The sequence below is a fragment of the Emydura macquarii genome, unplaced genomic scaffold, assembly GCF_026122565.2.
Source record: "Emydura macquarii macquarii isolate MOO-44397 ecotype Brisbane River unplaced genomic scaffold, CSIRO-AGI_Emac_v2 contig_2948, whole genome shotgun sequence".
Taxonomy (NCBI): domain Eukaryota; kingdom Metazoa; phylum Chordata; order Testudines; family Chelidae; genus Emydura; species Emydura macquarii.
In genome coordinates, this window is record NW_027133085.1 from 4,981,723 (window position 1) to 5,000,004 (window position 18,282).

The 18,282-nt window shown below is 40.7% G+C and overlaps 1 protein-coding gene across 4 annotated transcripts in view; it reads left to right on the forward strand.

Moving 5' to 3' along the window:
- SDHA (succinate dehydrogenase complex flavoprotein subunit A) overlaps positions 1-18,282 on the forward strand; it is a 35,776-nt gene that overhangs the window by 5,930 nt on the left and 11,564 nt on the right. For 2 of the 4 annotated variants that reach the window (XM_067569904.1, XM_067569907.1), the window contains exons 1-9: positions 5,744-5,890; positions 7,779-7,865; positions 8,237-8,398; positions 9,003-9,146; positions 9,370-9,534; positions 10,975-11,123; positions 12,985-13,109; positions 17,043-17,211; positions 18,075-18,270. In XM_067569904.1, coding sequence (XP_067426005.1) covers positions 5,744-5,890; positions 7,779-7,865; positions 8,237-8,398; positions 9,003-9,146; positions 9,370-9,534; positions 10,975-11,123; positions 12,985-13,109; positions 17,043-17,211; positions 18,075-18,270 — 1,344 coding nt within the window. Of the gene's footprint in view, positions 1-5,743; positions 5,891-6,855; positions 6,877-7,778; positions 7,866-8,236; positions 8,399-9,002; positions 9,147-9,369; positions 9,535-10,974; positions 11,124-12,984; positions 13,110-17,042; positions 17,212-18,074; positions 18,271-18,282 lie in introns of those variants that run through there. The other 2 variants (XM_067569906.1, XM_067569905.1) reach the window with 2 other exon arrangements.

An 18,282-nucleotide genomic window follows, 5' to 3' on the forward strand; every position in this document is an offset into this window, starting at 1 on the left:
CCCATGTTGTCTGGCTCCTTAATTTTTGGGCTGGCTCCTAGCTACAAAGCAAATTTGTCAAGCCCTGGTGTAGACAATGTGTTGCTTACATCGACTGTTGCTGTCTTTCAGAAATCGCCAGTTGTTACAAGCGCTCCTGGTGAGGATGCGCACCACTGACACAAATAGCAAAGTGTAGACGCGCACAAGTGATGTAATGAGCCTGGCAGCTGTAAGTTAGGTCGATTTTAATTTTGTAGTGTAGACATGGCCTTAGTTACTGTGTCATGTAGCGAAGTATTTCTGTAAAATAAGGATGTTAAACTTTTCAAAACTGAATGGTGTGGTGGGTTTTTCTTGAACATCAGGGTTCAGACAATTTCCAGCCTGCCCAGAGTTCCATGTTGGTGGTGGTTGTCAACTAAGACCCTGATTCTGGGGCAAAAGCTTGTGTTGGGATGTCAAGTAGTTACAGTTTGTTGGTGTGGATGTTAAAATCTGTAAAAGAAGGAACATAGGCCAGTTAACTTGCCCCTTTAGGGTGTTAATGTATTTTATAGTTGGTGGCTTCTTCAAACTATTTGCAGGTCACCTTTAGTAAATGAAAGCAAGAAATAAACTGCTAGGAATTGCTTGATTGTCAGTTATGTGTTTTCTTTCTGTACAGTAAAGCTGTGCTATCAATCACTCTGAGCAATAAACAAAGTAAAGTTATGTTATCTTTTATCTAAGCAAATGAAAGTACACAGTAAAATATAGTGGAATACTGCAATATAACTATATATATCTGGAACTAGGTTTTGGAGCCAAGAAAACTGCTACTGTCTGCATTTCATACTATGAGAGAGACAGGGTGGGTGAGGTAATACCTTTTATTGGACCACCTTTTCCTAAAACTACAAACAGGGCAGTCAATAGGCGGACTGAGAGCCAAATCCAGACCGTCAAACACTTTTGAATGGACTCTGAAATATTTTTATTTACTTACATTTTTTAAAAATTTTCTCTTGCGTCTGGACCATGACTACACCTTGACCAAGAAATTTGGACCTTGACAAAAAATAATTGACTACCCCTGTTACTGCCCACTTCATTTTGAATGGTTTCTTGCAATATGTTTTAACTCGTTATGCTTAACAGTCCGTGCCACCTTGTACTTAGCTGAGACAGTCTGAGGCCTGGCCTATACTACAGACCTATATTGATATAACTATATCGCTTAGTGGTGTGAAAAATCCACACACCTGAGTGATGTTGTTATACTGACCTACCCCCATGTAGACAGTGCTATGTCGGCGGGAGAGCTTCTCCTGATGACATAGCTACCTACCACCTCTTGGGGAGATGGATTAACTACACCGATGGGAGAGGTCTCTTCTGTTAGCTTAAACATCTTCATTAAAGTGCTACAGAGGCAACTGCGCTGATGCAGCATTTTATATGTAGACTTGCCCTGAGTACCTTGCCCAGACACAGGGTTTGTCTTCACGTGCAGCGCTACAGCAGCACAGCTGCACCACTGTAGCGCATTAGTGAAGATGCTGCTATGCCAGTGGGAGAACTTCTCCTATCAGTTTTATTAATCCATCTCCTCAAGAGGCAGTAGCTATGTCGACGGGAGAAGCTCTCCCATCAACATAGCGCTGTCTACACAAGGGGTTAGATTGGTATAGCTCCATCACTCAGGATGTGGATTTTGTACACCCCTGAGCAACATAGTTATACCCATATAGGTCTGTAGTGTAGACCTGGCCCTGAGAAAGATCTCTGTGTATCTTGAAACCTTGTATCTTATAAAAGATATTACCTCACACGACTTGTTTCTTTCATATCCTGGGACCAACACAGCTACAACAACACTGGAAACATTTTACTCTGTGTCCTCTTTGCAGTGTATCGGAGTATATTTTTCAAATAACGTCTTTTGCTATGCTAAAAAAAAATTTTTTTAAACATTTTAAAAGACATTGATTAATAAGATAATTGCATAGTGGCTAATCAAATAGCTTTTCATCATTGGACACAAGGATGCAAATTCTTCCTTAGGCTTCCAGTGGAAATGAGTTTGATCTCACCCAGTTTTGCAGTGGAAAATAGTCCACATCATATAACATCTCAATCATTATTACTGTCGTGTTTTCACTTCTAGTAGGTTTTTGTCTTTGTTCAAGATACTAGGTATTTGTGCTTTTTTTGGAGGGGGGAAGGAGTTCAGTAAAGCTCAGTTTAGTTGCTTCACTCTTCCAAATCTAAATGACTACATCTTATAGCCAAAGGACTAGAAATCTCTCATCTAGTTAATTAACATCTAGCTAGTTAATGATACAAAAAAGTGCTGTGACTAATGGGAGAGTTCCAAAGTTCATCCCCATAAAAATCTTTTTCTGAATGCCTTTTGATGACTTGGAATCTTCTTTAAAAATATTTAATTTATGATGGTTACCTTTGGTATCAGTACCTCTTACCTTTTTGTATAGGGTGCATGTTAGTGTCACGGGAACACTCCTATAGTTAAGGGTATGTCTGCACTGCGAAGTGAAGTCCATTTATTTTAAATTGACTTTCACCTGCTGAATTTTAGAAGTCGCAGGAGCGTAATCACACCATGCTCATTGCGTCGGGGGATTGCATCCCCACTTACTACGCTTGGGTCGACAATCAAAGCAGTGCACCGTGGATAGCTATCCCACAGTGCAACTAGCTGCAGAGGCTTTTGGGAAGGTTGTCGTCTTCCCATGATACAACGTTTTCACGCCATTTTTCTGAACCCTTCTCTGCCACGTGCACACCATTTCTGGAGAGGCATGGAACCCGCTCAGCTCTTCACTATCATTGTGAGCGTCACAGACACTTCACAGTTTATCCTGCAGTATTTTCAAGGGCGAGACGGGCCGCGGTGCTGAAAATTGTGATGTTACTCAAGACGCCCTGCTACAAGTCACAGAACGAAACAATTCCCATTTGCTGCTGGCGGTCACACACCATCTACAGTCGGTGGAGCACCGCTTCTGGTCCTGTGATTCCACCAGTCACTGATTGTTTCACATCGTTATAAAGGTGTGGGATGATGAGCAGTGTCTGCAGAACTTTCGTATATGAAAGGCCACTTTCTTTGAACTCTGCGCAGAGCTATCCCCACCCCTGAAACACATGAACACTCACTTGAGACCAGTTCTGACAGTGGAAAAGTGGATGGCCATCGCTCTGTGGAAGCTAGTAATGCCAGACTGCTACCAGTCAGTTGGGAATCAATTTGGAGTTGGTAAATCCACCGTGGGAGCTGCTGTAATACAAATTTGCCGGGCCCTTAACAGACTTCTATTAAGAAGGGTAGTGTCTTTGGGAAACGTGCAGGACATAGTGGACAGGTTTTCTGCAACTGGGTTCCCAAACTGTGGGGTAGGCGATAGATGGCACGCATATTCCTATCTTAGCACCGGACCATGTAGCCACAGAGTACATTAATCGAAAGGGAAACTTCTCAGTGGTGTTACAGGCCCAAGTGGCTTCACTGACTTCAGTGTGGGGTGGTCTGGAAAACTGCATGATGCGCACATCTTTAGGAACTCCGGTCTGTTCCAAAAGATGCTGGCAGGCACTTTCTTCCCTGACCAAAAAGTAAATATTGGTGAAGTTGAAATGCCAATAGTGATTCTTGGAGACCCTCTGTACCCATTGCTCCCCTGGCTAATGAAGCTCTATACCAGGCACCTGGACAGCGAGAAGGAGAGATTCAATAATAGGCTCAGGAAGTGCAGAATGGTCGTGGAATGTGCATTTGGACGTTTGAAGGCTCGCTGGCGCAGTTTACTCAGTAGGCTAGACCTCAGTGAAAAAGAAAATCCCAGCAGTTATCTCTGCATGCTGTATGCTCCATAATGTCTATGAGACGAAGGGGGAGAAGTTCCCATTGAGTTGGGTCATGGAGGTAGATAGGCTGGTTGCGAATTTTGAGCAGCCAGACAGCGGTGCAATGCTGAGAGCCAGCCGCAGAGTACTGCACCTCAGGGAAGCCTTGAAAAATCAGTTTTGCAGTGAGACCTTATGTTTCTGAAATATCTATCATCTTCCCTTCCCATCCCCCACCCATTCCCCAGTACTACAGCACTGTGTTCCCCTTCTCTTCCCTCCCCTTCACTCCCCCTCTCACCCCCCCGCTAATCCCCACCGTCTCAATAAAGAAAGAGTAATGATCTTTAAAGCAGTAAATTTTTATTGTTGGTCGTTTACAGTGAAGGGAAAGGAAGTTATTTCAACACTATGCATGCATTGTAATGGGTCTGTGAGGGGACACAGAACAAAGTTCCAATGTGCAAACAGCAAACAACACAGTCCCATTTCTTAAAGAGGCCGGCGCCTCTTTCTGTTCCTCTCACCTGGCGTGGAATGGAGCACGTACTGCACCCTGCTCAACCTCCTCCTAGATTGCTTGGGCGTGGGGACTTGGAAAGAGTGCATGAGTTGAGGGTTTTGCAGTGGCTGCAGAGGGAGTCTATCCTGCTGCTGCTCTTCTTTAAGCTCAACCAAATGCTTCAACATGTTGGATTGATCCCTCATTATGTGCAGCATCTTATTCTGCGTTGCATGTTCACATTCTTGGGCCACCTTCCTGTTCTCCATGTCCATGTTCTTTTTCTCCGACAATGAAATCCTCCAGGCTCTTAGCTCTGTGTCAGCAACTGTGGAGGCGTTCATTATCTCGGCGAACATGTCATCCCGAGGTTTGGGGTTTTTTTTTGCCTTCTAATCTGCAATAGGCAGTCAGTGGGAGTAGTAGATGCTGAGCTGAAAGCCGCGCTGTATACTGAAAGGCAAGCAAAGCACCAGGTATCGATTATTAGCTGTGCCCACGGACAAAAAGCAATGTTACAATGTAAAAATAACTCCCTTTTATATTCCCAAGGGAATGACAGACCCGCATACCAATCTCTACCTATTGTAGGGGTCATAGTGCTGTTCCAGCCATGGTAAGTAAGGGGCTGGTGAATCCATTTCAGGGAAATCCCCGTAGTGCATGCTGCATAGGTCCATAGTTCCCCAACCAGCAGGATTGTTGTGTCTTCCAGACCCTCCCAAAAACTGTTTTTTTGAAAAGGTGGTACAGTGTGTGTTTGTGTGAGGGGGTGTGAAATTCCCCTGGGCGAAACCATCTGTGGGCACCCATCTCATGACCCCTCAGACCCATCGCAGTCATCTGCTGTCTTGTAACTTGCGGTTTATGTACCTCAAAAAACCTCCCATGGCAGAGGGGGAAAAAATGATTGTATGGAACGGGTACTGCAAATTTGTGCCATTTTCCCTAAGTGACCATGAGTGATATCAGTCTCCTGAGGGTAACAGAGGTGGAAAAGGAGGATTTACTGCAAGCATCTGGGTACAAGCCTGGCCCTTATGCTACTATGCTGTGTTCTGCGATGATACCTGCACAATTAATAAGAGAGTGGCGGGGGAAAGTGTCCTATCGTGGTGGAAGAAATAAGGCTACTCTCCCCAGAAACCTTCTGCAAAGGATCACAGAGAACCTCAATGAAAGTTTCCTGGAGATATCTGTGGAGGATTCTCAGAGCATTCCTGTGCACATAAACATTCTTTTCCCAGGGGAACCCTTTGCTTAGGTGAACTAACAACAAGGAAGCCCATTCCCACCACCACACTCATTTTTTCTTTTAGCTATGACAAGAAGCTGGACTGGGGAGATAAGCATAGAAATGAGATTTGCAGTACATACTCACCAAATGTGTCTTCCCCGGCATCTCGGTCATTTATGGCGTCCTGCATCCGGCTGGGCTGTTCTGGGGTTACAAACAGCTCCTGGCTTTCAGGGAGAATGGATTCCCCAGTCACCTGGCCCCTGTTCTCCTCCTCCTCCTCATCCACAGAGTTCTCCTTGTTCATCCTGGATTCCCCTGAGGTATCTATGCTGCGTGGCGGTACAGTGGTGGGGTCACTGCCAAAAATCACATGCAGCTCCTCATAAAAGTGGCATGTGACAAGCCAGAACGACTGTTTGCCTCCTGGATTTTCTTATATGCCTGCCTCAGCTCTTTGATTTTAACGCGGCACTGCTGTGCGTCCCTCCTGTGCCCCTTTTACAACATGTCATGTGATATCTAAATTCCTTTTGCTGGCTCAGAGTTGAGCTAGAACTGATTCTTCGCCCCACCAACCAATGGGATCCAAGACCTCAAATTGACTCCAGGCTGGAGCGCGTTTTGAGGCGTGCAGTTGCCACGATCAGTTCTGCTGGCAACCTCTCTCCTCGCTTACAAAACAGGAAATAGGAATTCAAAATTTCCCAGGGCTTGAGGGGAGGGGCTGTTTCCTGCATTTGTGACTGCAGTGCAGCAGAGTGCGAATGTGCAGAGCGGTCACAACCGAGCATTGTGGGATATCTCTCGGAGGCCAATTACATTGAATTACGCTGTTCTCCACCTACACTGCCACTCATTTGACCCAAACAATTCAATTTCAGCACTATGCCACTTGTGGAGGTGGTTTTATTATGTCAAATTTTCCCGCAATTTAAGTCGACGGAACTGACCAGCCAGTGAAGACACATATGTTCTGTGGTTGACAGAAGCCTGTCGACCTACTTTCGCAGTGTAGGCCAAGCCTAAGATTGCATCATGACATCTGTTTAAAACCTTTAAGCCATTTAAGTAACTTCACAATATCAGTCCAGATCTCTGTGTTGCATTGTAGCTCCTGCTACTCTAAACTTTCACATTGCAGATTGGTTCTGTCTTCTTTTGTGTGTGCTGCTCCTCAGGTTTGCGTCATTTGCAAATTTTGGAAGTGTAGAATTTCCATCAAGGAAACATCTGACAGATGTGGTGACTGTAGAACGTAGAGTTACCTCTAAAAGGTGGAAAACACAGGAATCTGAGCAGAATGACAGTAAGCAGGGAGCATTGCTGTTTGAAATCTGTAATGCTTTGACTTTGTAACAAAAGCAGATTTGTGATTACTGTTAAAGCTTCTGGATATCACATTGTAATACTTGCACAATATCTCATGGATGCAAATATTGGCATGTCCTACACTTGCTGCTCCCTGCTCCTCAGGTCTCTCTTCAGCAGACCTCCACTTATACCTGAGCTTGGGCCCCCTTTCTTGAGCCAGACCTCATGTACATTACAATGTGTACATCATACCCAAGAGTGCAGATTCCTCCTCCCCCCCCCCCAAGAAAGAAACAAAAAACCCCAAAACGAAAACCACATTATTGAATAATTTAAATATTAACCACCTACCCTTTCAAAGGTCTCAATCCTTTCTAAAGCCAACAAAATAAACCAGATTTGGTGATTCTAGACAAAATAGTTTGACATTCCAAAAACATCAAACTGCTTTATGAAAATGAAATAGCTATGATTTTTTTTATATCATCCTGTCTCAAACACCTTCTCATATTACCCCAGGCTTAAAAACAATTGTCTGGCAAAGTATATACAGATTTCCAGCAGATTGGTCTTGATTTGGCTGGTTAGTGTGTGTTGGTGGTGAAGTAGGGGTTAATACAGAAATTTTTAATAGTGTGTTTGTTGCGTGCTGTGCTGTGTGGAACTTTTTAAATCTTGAGTGGATTTCTTCTATGTCACATCTTGTATTTAGGAGGGACTTTTCCCCTACAAATTATCCTAAAACTATATGAATCCAATATTCTTTAGCCATATGTACTAACAAAACAGAAGTAAAGCATATTTGTTTTAGACGTGTAACTGGAAATTCTGGGAATCATGCTTATGAAACATTTGTAAACTAGAGATTTTTATATAATTTTGAACATGTTTCAACAGTGGCCAGCAGCTTGCCAGGCTCTTGCACGCAACTTTCACTTCACTGTCTATGGAAAGAAGAATGCATCTGCTAAAGTTTCTGATTCGGTAAGTTCACATTTATCTATGCCAGTCTTCTTTCTTGGTTGTTCAGTGTATGGTATTAATGTTTCTGGAATTTGGAAGGAGAGAAAAGAGCTGGATTATCAGAGTTCTGGTTTCATGGATACATTTTTTTATAAAGAAAATTTCAGTGGGGTAATGAATTGTCACAATAGATCATGCATTGACTTTAGTAATACTGCATTGACTGGAACCTATTTAAATGATTCATTCAAACTGTGTTAATCTTGTGATACAGGTAAAATCAATGATATGCAGTTTGAGAAACTTGCTATATGTGCACTAAGTAGTTAAACTGACACCTTTCTTGAGATAGCTTTTGTTTTATGATCTTATGCAGTAATCTTTCTCCCCAGATTTCTACACAATATCCAGTAGTGGACCATGAATTTGATGCTGTTGTTGTGGGTGCTGGTGGGGCAGGCTTGCGAGCTGCATTTGGTTTGTCGGAGGCTGGATTTAATACAGCATGTGTTACAAAGCTGTTCCCTACTAGATCCCATACTGTTGCTGCACAGGTAAGAAATTAAATACTATTAGTATAATATTAAAAATACTGATATTTTCATAACATAGATTTGATGTATGGAGCATTACAATTCATAAAGTGACTGAATTTCAGTCCCACATTAGTAAAAATGAAGGGTAGGAATATAGGAAAATTGTATATGTTTGACTTTTATTCTGTGGCTTTATTTTTTGTTGTGTAAACATGCCACTTACTCCATTTTATTATTTAAATTGTTGCTTATGTGTGTACAGTGCTGTAATTTGTTCTGCAGTACAAAATGTTTTACCTTAAAAGGAATGAGATGTTGACTGTTGTGAAGTTGATAAAGAGAGACTCATGATTTCTACTGTATAAATGAGATACAAGGTGGGTGAGGTAATATCTTTTATTTAACTAACTTATTTGGGTGAAAGACATGCTTTTGAGTTTACAGTGTTTCTTCAGGTCTATATACTGTACAAATGGGACAGCATATACATTTGATTTTTAACTTGTCCATCATCTTGAATATTATTTAATAGTGTGCGTTTTCATGGGAATGAGGCAGGAACTTGCTTTTTAAATTATGTATTTGGAATGTCACTTTGGGAAAATATATTTTTCATTTTCAGGGAGGGATCAATGCTGCTTTGGGGAACATGGAGGAAGATAACTGGAGGTGGCACTTCTATGACACTGTGAAAGGATCTGACTGGCTGGGAGATCAGGATGCCATTCACTACATGACTGAGGAGGCACCTGCTGCAGTTGTAGAGGTGAAATTATTAATATTGAAATGTATTTGAATTATAATCATCTGCAACACAAATCGGTATCCATAGTGACATTTTAAGGATACAGAGATTAGATTGGAGTTAGTACACTGCCTTCTTGGGGGTGGGTGCTGGATTTATTAGTGTTACAAAGTAACCATAACAGTAACTTGCCTATAGTTGAAGTCCACATTGTCTCTCTAATACCTGTATTTGGGCTCAACAGCTGGAAAATTATGGAATGCCGTTTAGCAGAACAGAAGAAGGAAAGATCTATCAGCGTGCCTTTGGTGGACAGAGCCTTCAGTTTGGGAAAGGGGGACAGGCTCATCGATGCTGTTGTGTTGCAGACAGGACGGGACACTCACTGTTGCATACCCTGTATGGCAGGGTAAGAAACTGAAATGGGAAACAGAACTTGACTTTTGTTTTTAACCAATGGACACAGCAGGCATTTAAAAAACTATTAGAACTAATAGTGCTGTTACATGGGCTCTACTATGTACCTGTAAGAGATTATAGTCAGCAAGGAATCCAGGAGAATTCCTAATCTTGATCCCAGGCTCCCTGCCCCTCCCACACCCAGAGGCCTCTGCTTGATATCACTGTGACAGAAACAGAAGCTTGAAACAAGAATCTGCTTCTCCTGCACTACTTCTTGGAGAGAATGCATAGATAGTGAACTCTCATAATTTTGTGGCAAGAGGAAGCTACTGTCTCTTCCTTTTGCTGCTCCACCATGATACACTCACCTACTCTATCCCTCCTCCCGCCCCCCACTCACCCACTCCTTGGCCAATCCCAGGAGGAGTTTATCTAGATTTTCTCATGGGCCAAGAAAAAGCTGGGACAGAGTGGCAGGACACCACAACAGGGAAGTACAAAGTAGGACCACCCTCCACCATCCCTCACAGCAAGCAGTATGGGAAATTAGGAGAGTAAGCATGGTTCTGGCAATGCAAAAATTCTACCACCAAGCTGCCTGAGCTTGTCCCTTCAGCCTCTGCTGGTGACCACAGCTCTAGTAATGGATCCTGTCCATCTCCCGGTGCCAGGCCATAGAAGATGGACAAATCCAGAGTATCATTAAGCACTAGTAAGTGGCCTTAGGCCTAATTTCAATAAGGATTTAATAGCCCACATACTTTATGCACTATTTACAGAGGCTTAGCTAATAGTTCCTCTCTATCCTGAATGAGGCCTGTATGTAGTACCATAATACAGATAAATAGTATGGGGGCAGAAGAGAGAGAGGGCACCTGCTTCTAGGTGCTGTCTAGTTCTTCCAAAGATGAAGGGAGCTCCCATGGTCCACTTGCCCAGGTACTCTTTGGCCCAGCTAACACCCTCTTGCAGTACTTTAGGAAGTATGACAGGGCAATTTGAGGGGTAATATGCTAGTGCATGGGAACTGAAACAGATCATCAGCAAAAGAGACTCACCATATACCAGGTATTGTCAAATACACAAAGTAAGCTGAAAAATGGAATTCTTCATCTTTCAGTTATTGTTACCTTAGTTGTTACTTATACTAATGATAGATACAACATTTTTAGACAAATTTGATGTGAGACTGTGTTCCTTTAAATGGTTTGGTAATTAAGCAAGGCCACACTAATCTAAAAGTTCTGTATATTCTAGAATACTATTATCCTAAAAGAGCCAAAGACCTTCTGTATACAGGCTTATCTGGAAAATGGTTTCCATGAGAACCGAGTCTCAGATTTTATTCTTCTGTAACTAAGCACTTTTTAATGAGGCTGTGGGGAAAAAATGTAGTTTGTTTAGCTTTTTCATGTTCCTTAACCATTGAAAATGTTTTCTTTTCTAGTCCCTAAGATATGATACCACCTATTTTGTTGAGTATTTTGCCTTGGACCTCCTGATGGAAAATGGAGAATGTCGTGGGGTTATTGCACTTTGTATAGAAGATGGCTCGATACATCGTTTAAGAGCAAAGAACACTGTTATTGCCACTGGGTAATGTGATCTAAAATTATGCTGAAGGAAAAATAACTTTATAATGTGAGGTAGCATAATCTTGTAGCTAGAGGAAAAGGTATGAGTATCTGAAGACAAGGGCTTGAGTCCAAATTATGCTGTTGGCACACTGTGTGACCTAGCATCAAACACTTCATATGTCTCTATTTCCCCATCTGTAAAAGAAGAATAATACTCATCCTGGTTAAATCACTTTATACCTTTTGGGTGAAAATCTGTATAAATGCAATTTAATTACTCTATTTAGTTTTAGTTCCATGATTTAATATACTGTATTTATTAAAGTATTAATTTTAAGGTTGAATAATGTAAATTCACTACCCTGAGTTTAACTTGAAGTTCCAAAGCAATACTATATAGCTAAAGCCTGTAGGGGCAATAAGTATGGGCTGTAAAGTAAGGGATAATCTTTAAAATATTTAAAGTTACATTGTACTTTCCACTTTTACTTAAAATAGTAGATGTAAACTGGCAGTGGCAATACATCATATCTATAGGGCCTACTGAATGGTCCTCTTCCAGGAGATTAGATTATTTTTATGTCAAGTAAAGTGTAGCTGCTCCCTACATGTCAAAATATATTAAGATAATACAAACAGAAATAAATTTATTGCAGGGTAACCTAGTGCATTACCAAAAGGCAAATTTTGGTGGCTCACATAATTTTGGTGCAAAAATGATATTTGATTCTAGTTTTGGGTAAACTGATCCTCTCTGCCCAGTCCTCTTTTGTCGGTCCTGCCCACTGCTGCTCCTGTGTTAGTCTTCTATCACTTTGTTAGGTTTAGGTCAGCAACTTTAGCATAAATGGAATAATACTGAATTTATGCAGAGAGCACTTTGTGTTTGGTAGCTGATTAACTTGGGTGCCTTAAATTAGGCATGTAAGTAAGTGAATTGATTTTTCAGAGATACTGAGCACTCTCAATCCCATTGAAGTCAATATGAGCTTTGTACGCTTGGAACCTCTAGAAAATCAAGACTTTTTTTTTTTGAGGGGCGGGAGAGTAGGGGTACCAGAATTTATGCAGTCGAGTTTGGAAATTTTGTCTAAACTTTATTTCAAACTGTGGAAATTGCACTGTGGATGTGCAATCCTAGTTTCACATTTTTATCTTCCTTGGGCATTATAGTATGCTGTTCTTGCCAGAAATTGCTAACAGCACTCGTCTCTTTAAATGTGTGCTACTTGGGGTAGTGTCATGGAAATAAGAAACAGAGGAGAAAGATTTTATGTTCCTGAAAAAATTCTGCCTGCAGAGAGAGACTGTTTTCAGAAAGAAACACAGTTCAGGCATTTAAGTGAGGAGAGACAAATCATCTAACCCGAAGTAAAACTCTCTGTGGGGGGCGGAGGTGGAGGGAATGGCACATGATCCCTCTCTTTAAAAATTTACCCCTGATATTTTATTTTATTTTATTTTTGGTCATTAATGGGACATAATTCCACTGATGGCTTTTGAACAGAACCATAGTTAGCAATTCTGGAGCAAGTGTGGTGCTATTTCTCTTTCACTTATTGGCCTCAAGTTATTTTTCAGATATTAGTTGAGCTTAGACAATCCTCTGCTTGGTCAAGTTGCATATCAGACAACCTATCAATTCTGTTCACCTTAGGTTAAATTTAAGTTTGTGAGAAGCTTAGTGTGTGTGATAAATGAGCACAGAGGCTGATTGAATGCTATGCTGAAAGTCTTCTGCTTTAGTTCAGTTGTAAATCTGTCATTGTACAAAGTGCCTAGAATAAGCTAAATATCCTAATGAAATCTTATTGCTTCTCTACTGATTTCTTAAGAAAAATATTGCAGACAAATTTTAATTTTTGAAATGTTTTCTCTAGTGGGTATGGCCGCACCTACTTCAGTTGCACATCTGCTCATACCAGCACCGGTGATGGCACAGCTATTGTCACACGAGCTGGTCTTCCTTGCCAGGACTTAGAGTTTGTACAGTTCCACCCTACAGGTACAGTATAAGACTAGAGAGACAATCTTTGTTTTCTAGGAATTTAAAGTATTCAAAAATAGCATCTCTGAAATATTAAGCCTCTCTGTTTTACAATATTAAGATGTCATCTTAAGCAGGTTAAGGTGCTTTTCAGTTCACCCTTAACACCCAGTTTCAGCTTGCAAGTTCCCCTGAAACATTTAATATTGCAAGCAACTAAATGGAGCAAGGAATTGCCATTCATTAAATTTATTTGGGTGTTTTTGATGTCTGCATCTGTTGTAGAAGAAATACAGAACTCTGAATTCAGGAACTTTTATTAAATAAAATGGGAGATACTTCAACTGTTGTATAAAAAAGTACTTAAATTGTACAATTTGGTATAAACTTACATACAATTAATTTTGGGCTTTAAACGCTATACCGAATATAGTTACTTTATAAATCAATTTAGGTTTACTTTGCAAAATTATAATCTATTGCCTCCACTTGTCTCTAGCTTTAAAATAACAAAAATGAATTATTCCTTTATTTTTTTAAATCTTAAATTGTGCACTGCATTTGTTCTTAATCATGGGAAGCATTAGCTTCAAGAAATCAGTTGATAATTCCTAAACAAATAAGATATTAAAGTTTAAAAAATGCCGTATTGATTAAAGACATTTTAATAACTGAAGTCAGGATCTTTATTAAGGCTCTGCACACAAGTTTGCCTTTGATGTAGTGTCCATGCTCCTCCTAATGCTTGACCAGTGAACTGGATGTATATAAGCAGACTTGGCAGAATTTGATTTTTATTGTTTTGTAGTTTTGACTATTAAATATCAATTTTTATTTTTATGTATTTTTTTATTTTTAACAATTTTAATTTTCACAGTTGGGGGAAATTAAGGGGAGCCTTAGGGTTGAGGTTAGGACAGCACTGACAGCAGGGTTGCAGAGGGCTCGCTATGTGGCCAAGGGTACGAGGCACAAGATGCAGGGGAGTCTGCAGTCTTGGCCCACGGAGCAAAGATCCCCGTCCAGGAATGTGAGGAGGAGGAGGAGCTTTCAGCCGTAGGAGAGGCCATACCACTGCTGAACGGCTCTTGCTTTGGGCTAGCCCCACTGCCTGCTGATGAGTGAGTGAGCGAGCAAGGCTGATACAGCAGAGGGCTCCCTGCAGGGCCAGTGACACTGGATCCCTGCAGGCAAAAGATAAGGAGAAAGCTGTGGTCCTGGCAGGGAGAGCAGAGACCTCTGGCCAGGGCCATGAGAGGATGACCAGCCTTTGAGTGAGTGAGTGGGGCCATGGCAGCAGGGCTGCAGAAAGCTGTCTGCATGATTGCCAGGCCCATGACATGAATCCCTGTGGGTGGTAGGTGAAGGGGAGCTGTGCTTGCCAACTGTTACCTATGGATATTTTTCACTGATTTCTGTGTCAGGTGAAATCAACATTTACCGACGACTGTTTAAATTGAATCCTGTGCCAAGCTTATAAGTATAATGTGGTGCGGTTTATGTGATTTCAGAAGGTGTGGGATCATAACTACTGTGTAAATTGGCATGATATCTGAATTGTAGTGAGAATGGGGAGGGGTAGGTATATTGAAATGTTGTGGAATCTTCCAGCAACTGTGCATTTTTGGGGTAGATGGAAATCTGTTGGTTTGCCTCTTATACTGGAGTTGTAGAAAAATTTTATGGAAGTAAGAAACTAGCTGTTGGTGTTGAAATGAGGAATAGTATGTCTTTGGGACTATCAGTTATATGTAGTGATGGACCTGTATTTAATGTATGGGAAATAAAGGCTTATGGTCCACATTGGAAAGGTGAATGAGATACAGTTACATGGTCATAGCTGAGTAAAATGTATGTTCTTGGATAGCTGGAGGGTGGGTGTTAAGTTTCTCTGGAACTTTGAATTTCCTAACTTTAAAAGATGTTATAACTATAATGTCTAAAGAGATTTCAGTTACCACCATTTATCACTTTAAGGCTTTTTTAGTCCAAGAATCTTCATAGCTCATTTAAGTTATTGAATTATGCTAGTATTCCTTACATTTGTTAATCAGCCAACACTTTCACTTCACAGGATCACCCAGAGGAGTGAAGATGATCAAGTGGGTCTTGCTAAATTGGGGGAAGAGAGGACAAGACTCACTGAGCTAATCTTCATTCCTCAGGTGACCCAGGGAGCCACGGACGCAAGCCTGTTGCACTCTTCCTCCCTCCTTACATCTGCAGGAGTAGAGCAGCAAAGATGTGGAACTGCAGACAGTCATAAAATCCTTGGTCATATCCATCATGGTTTCTGATTAAGTCCTCAGGCAACAAGGTTTTCATAAAAACAGACCTTGCAGAGACAACTGAGACATTGCAGATTTCTGTGTTTCACATGATCATAGTGAGCAAGTCCCAAAGTAACTCACCAACCTTCCAGGAAAAATGTTCAAAGGTACTAATTGCCTTTGGGAACAAATAAATAAAACAATTGATTTTAGATAGTTTGAGGTATGATATTCACAAATGTTAACTTGAACCATTGAAAAGTCTCTGTTGGAACTCTCTTATGTCCAAATCTTGGCTTTTTTAACCTTGCATTTTATACAAAAATCCTTTGTTGGCAGGAGATCACAAATGTAAAATATAAACAGTCTTTTTGAAGAGGTTGAGCCCCAAATGTGGAAGATAGTAGAAAGCAATTTAAAACATTAACTTTGGAGTCTTTGATAGTGTGACAGTTCTCATGGTACCCACAACTGAGTCACCTTGTTACTCCCTGAAAGAGGGAATCTTTGTTGTGCTGGGTGTCAGCTTCCTGATACCTCCAGCTTTTCAACCACTCAAGTACTCTCTTCTAGGCTATGCCAGGCCTGTCTTTGCCTTTCAGGTTAATAATATGTGCACTCTAATCCCCAAGTCTCTTTGAATTGTTCTCCTATGATAACCAGCACCTGACAGTAGTTATTCTCAGCCATTCTAGATTCTGTGCACCCAAAGGTGCAGTGTACTCCAATTTACCAGTTTTACCTTAATCCATTGCTTCCTATAAACCACACAGCACTTGTGAGCACTTACAATAAAAGAAGAAAAGGTTTATTTAAGAAAGAATAAGGATTTAACTAGAAATAATAGAGTGGTGGAAACAGGTGGTTACAGTACAAAATGAAATAATAAACATGAACCTGGATCTTTACTTACCAATAATTACCTTTCTTATCTAATGACGTATATTTTCCCCCACCTCCACCCTCCATCTTCAGTCTGTTGTAGAACTGGCTGGTTTCCCAGGAACTGGTGTCCAACTGTTCATGAAACAATCCCATTCACCAGGGGTTTTCCTCAGTGGGTAGATCCAGAGTGGCTTTCCCGACAAGCTGTTACGCTCAACATTTTTTATCTTTATTCATAGCCAGGGTGATCCCCTGGTGGCTATAATGTTCCTTCTTACCTCCAAGTGGTTTCAATCATTTACTGTTGCCTTTGATAGTTTTCCATTGACTTCTGTGATGTGGCAAGGGTAGACAATAGAACCTTGCATTACCGCACTGGCTGACTAGTCCCTCTTTCTTGAATGGGTTATCACTGAGACCCATTACCCTGGTGACTAATTTTTACTCCCAAATCCATAAAGCATACTTTCAGTATAAATGTATTATTCTGTAAATATTATCTGTATATTCATCTCACAGTGATTGAGGCTTGACAAGTTACAAGCTTTCTGTAGATAACTTACATGTTTATTCATAAAAGAGTAACATCCTGTAAGACGTGTTTGATTGCAGTGATTTTGCCAGGTCAGAACTGAGAGGTGTTTACAAAGAAAACCCCACTTTTTGCCAAAAGGTCTCTGTGTCACAGGTGGTTCCATAATTAAAAAATACTTTTTCTTAAATGCATTCTTACAATAATTTGATTATAAAGTTATCTTGTAAGTATTTAATAACACTGCTACTTCTTACTTTGCAGGTATCTATGGTGCTGGCTGTCTTATTACAGAAGGTTGTCGTGGTGAAGGAGGTATTCTTATTAACAGTGAAGGTGAAAGATTTATGGAGAGATATGCACCTGTTGCTAAAGATCTGGCTTCCAGAGATGTAGTTTCTCGTTCTATGACAATTGAAATCCGTGAAGGAAGGTTCGTTTAATTTTTCCTTGACATTGTGACATGAGTCTATCTTTACATTTGATTAAAGCAGATATGGAGTTATATGATAGTTCATGGAAATCTTTTGATCATCTCGAGCAACCGAGTTTAACTGGTAGACTGCTGAAGATTTGGTAATCAGAAAAGATCTCCAGAGTCTCTTTTGTTGTAGTCAAATTAAACATGTAGGCCAGATTCTCAAAAGCACTCAGCACGCAGTAGCTCTCATTGAAAACAGTGGGAGCTGTTGTGCTTGTGAAAATCTGGCTCATAACTTTCCGGTATTTTGCTGAAGTTGTACCCAGAGGTTCTTAATATTCACCAGATAATTTCTAAATGGTATGGTAATTACTAATCTAAAGTTGTAAACTGTTATATCACCAACATCTTTGGAGGACAAGAAGATGTTATAATGAAGTTTTCTGAAAACGTGGTTTAAAATATAGGAATCTCACGATTGTAGCAGGAAAGACAGTGGAGTCGGGGAAATTTAAAGTGGACAAAAGTTGAGGAAGGATGTCAACTATTTTTGCTCTTCTATGCTTCCAGATGTGTCAGTTTTTCTAAATAAGATGCATAATAGACACAAATTTGGAAAAGAATAAAATCTAAGTTTTGAACTCCCAAACAATTATTCAAAACAGAGTGAAAAATAATATGACTTAAATTCTGAAACTTTTTTTTCTAGTGTTAGTGCTTCACATTGATCTTAACCAGTCATCTGCATGACAGTCTTTCTAGATAGTGTCTAGATAATATGATCAGGGATGCTTTAGAAATGGGTGCTTTTATATAGGGGGAATTCTGCAGAGGCCAATATTCCAACCTGCCACTCATGTTTCCTTTTATATTAGGGGCTGTGGCCCTGAGAAAGATCACGTGTATTTGCAGTTGCACCATTTACCACCACAGCAGCTAGCAATGCGCCTCCCTGGAATTTCAGAAACAGCTATGATATTTGCTGGTGTGGATGTCACAAAAGAGCCTATTCCTGTTCTTCCTACTGTGCATTACAATATGGGAGGTATTCCTACAAACTACAAAGGGCAGGTAAATACCATA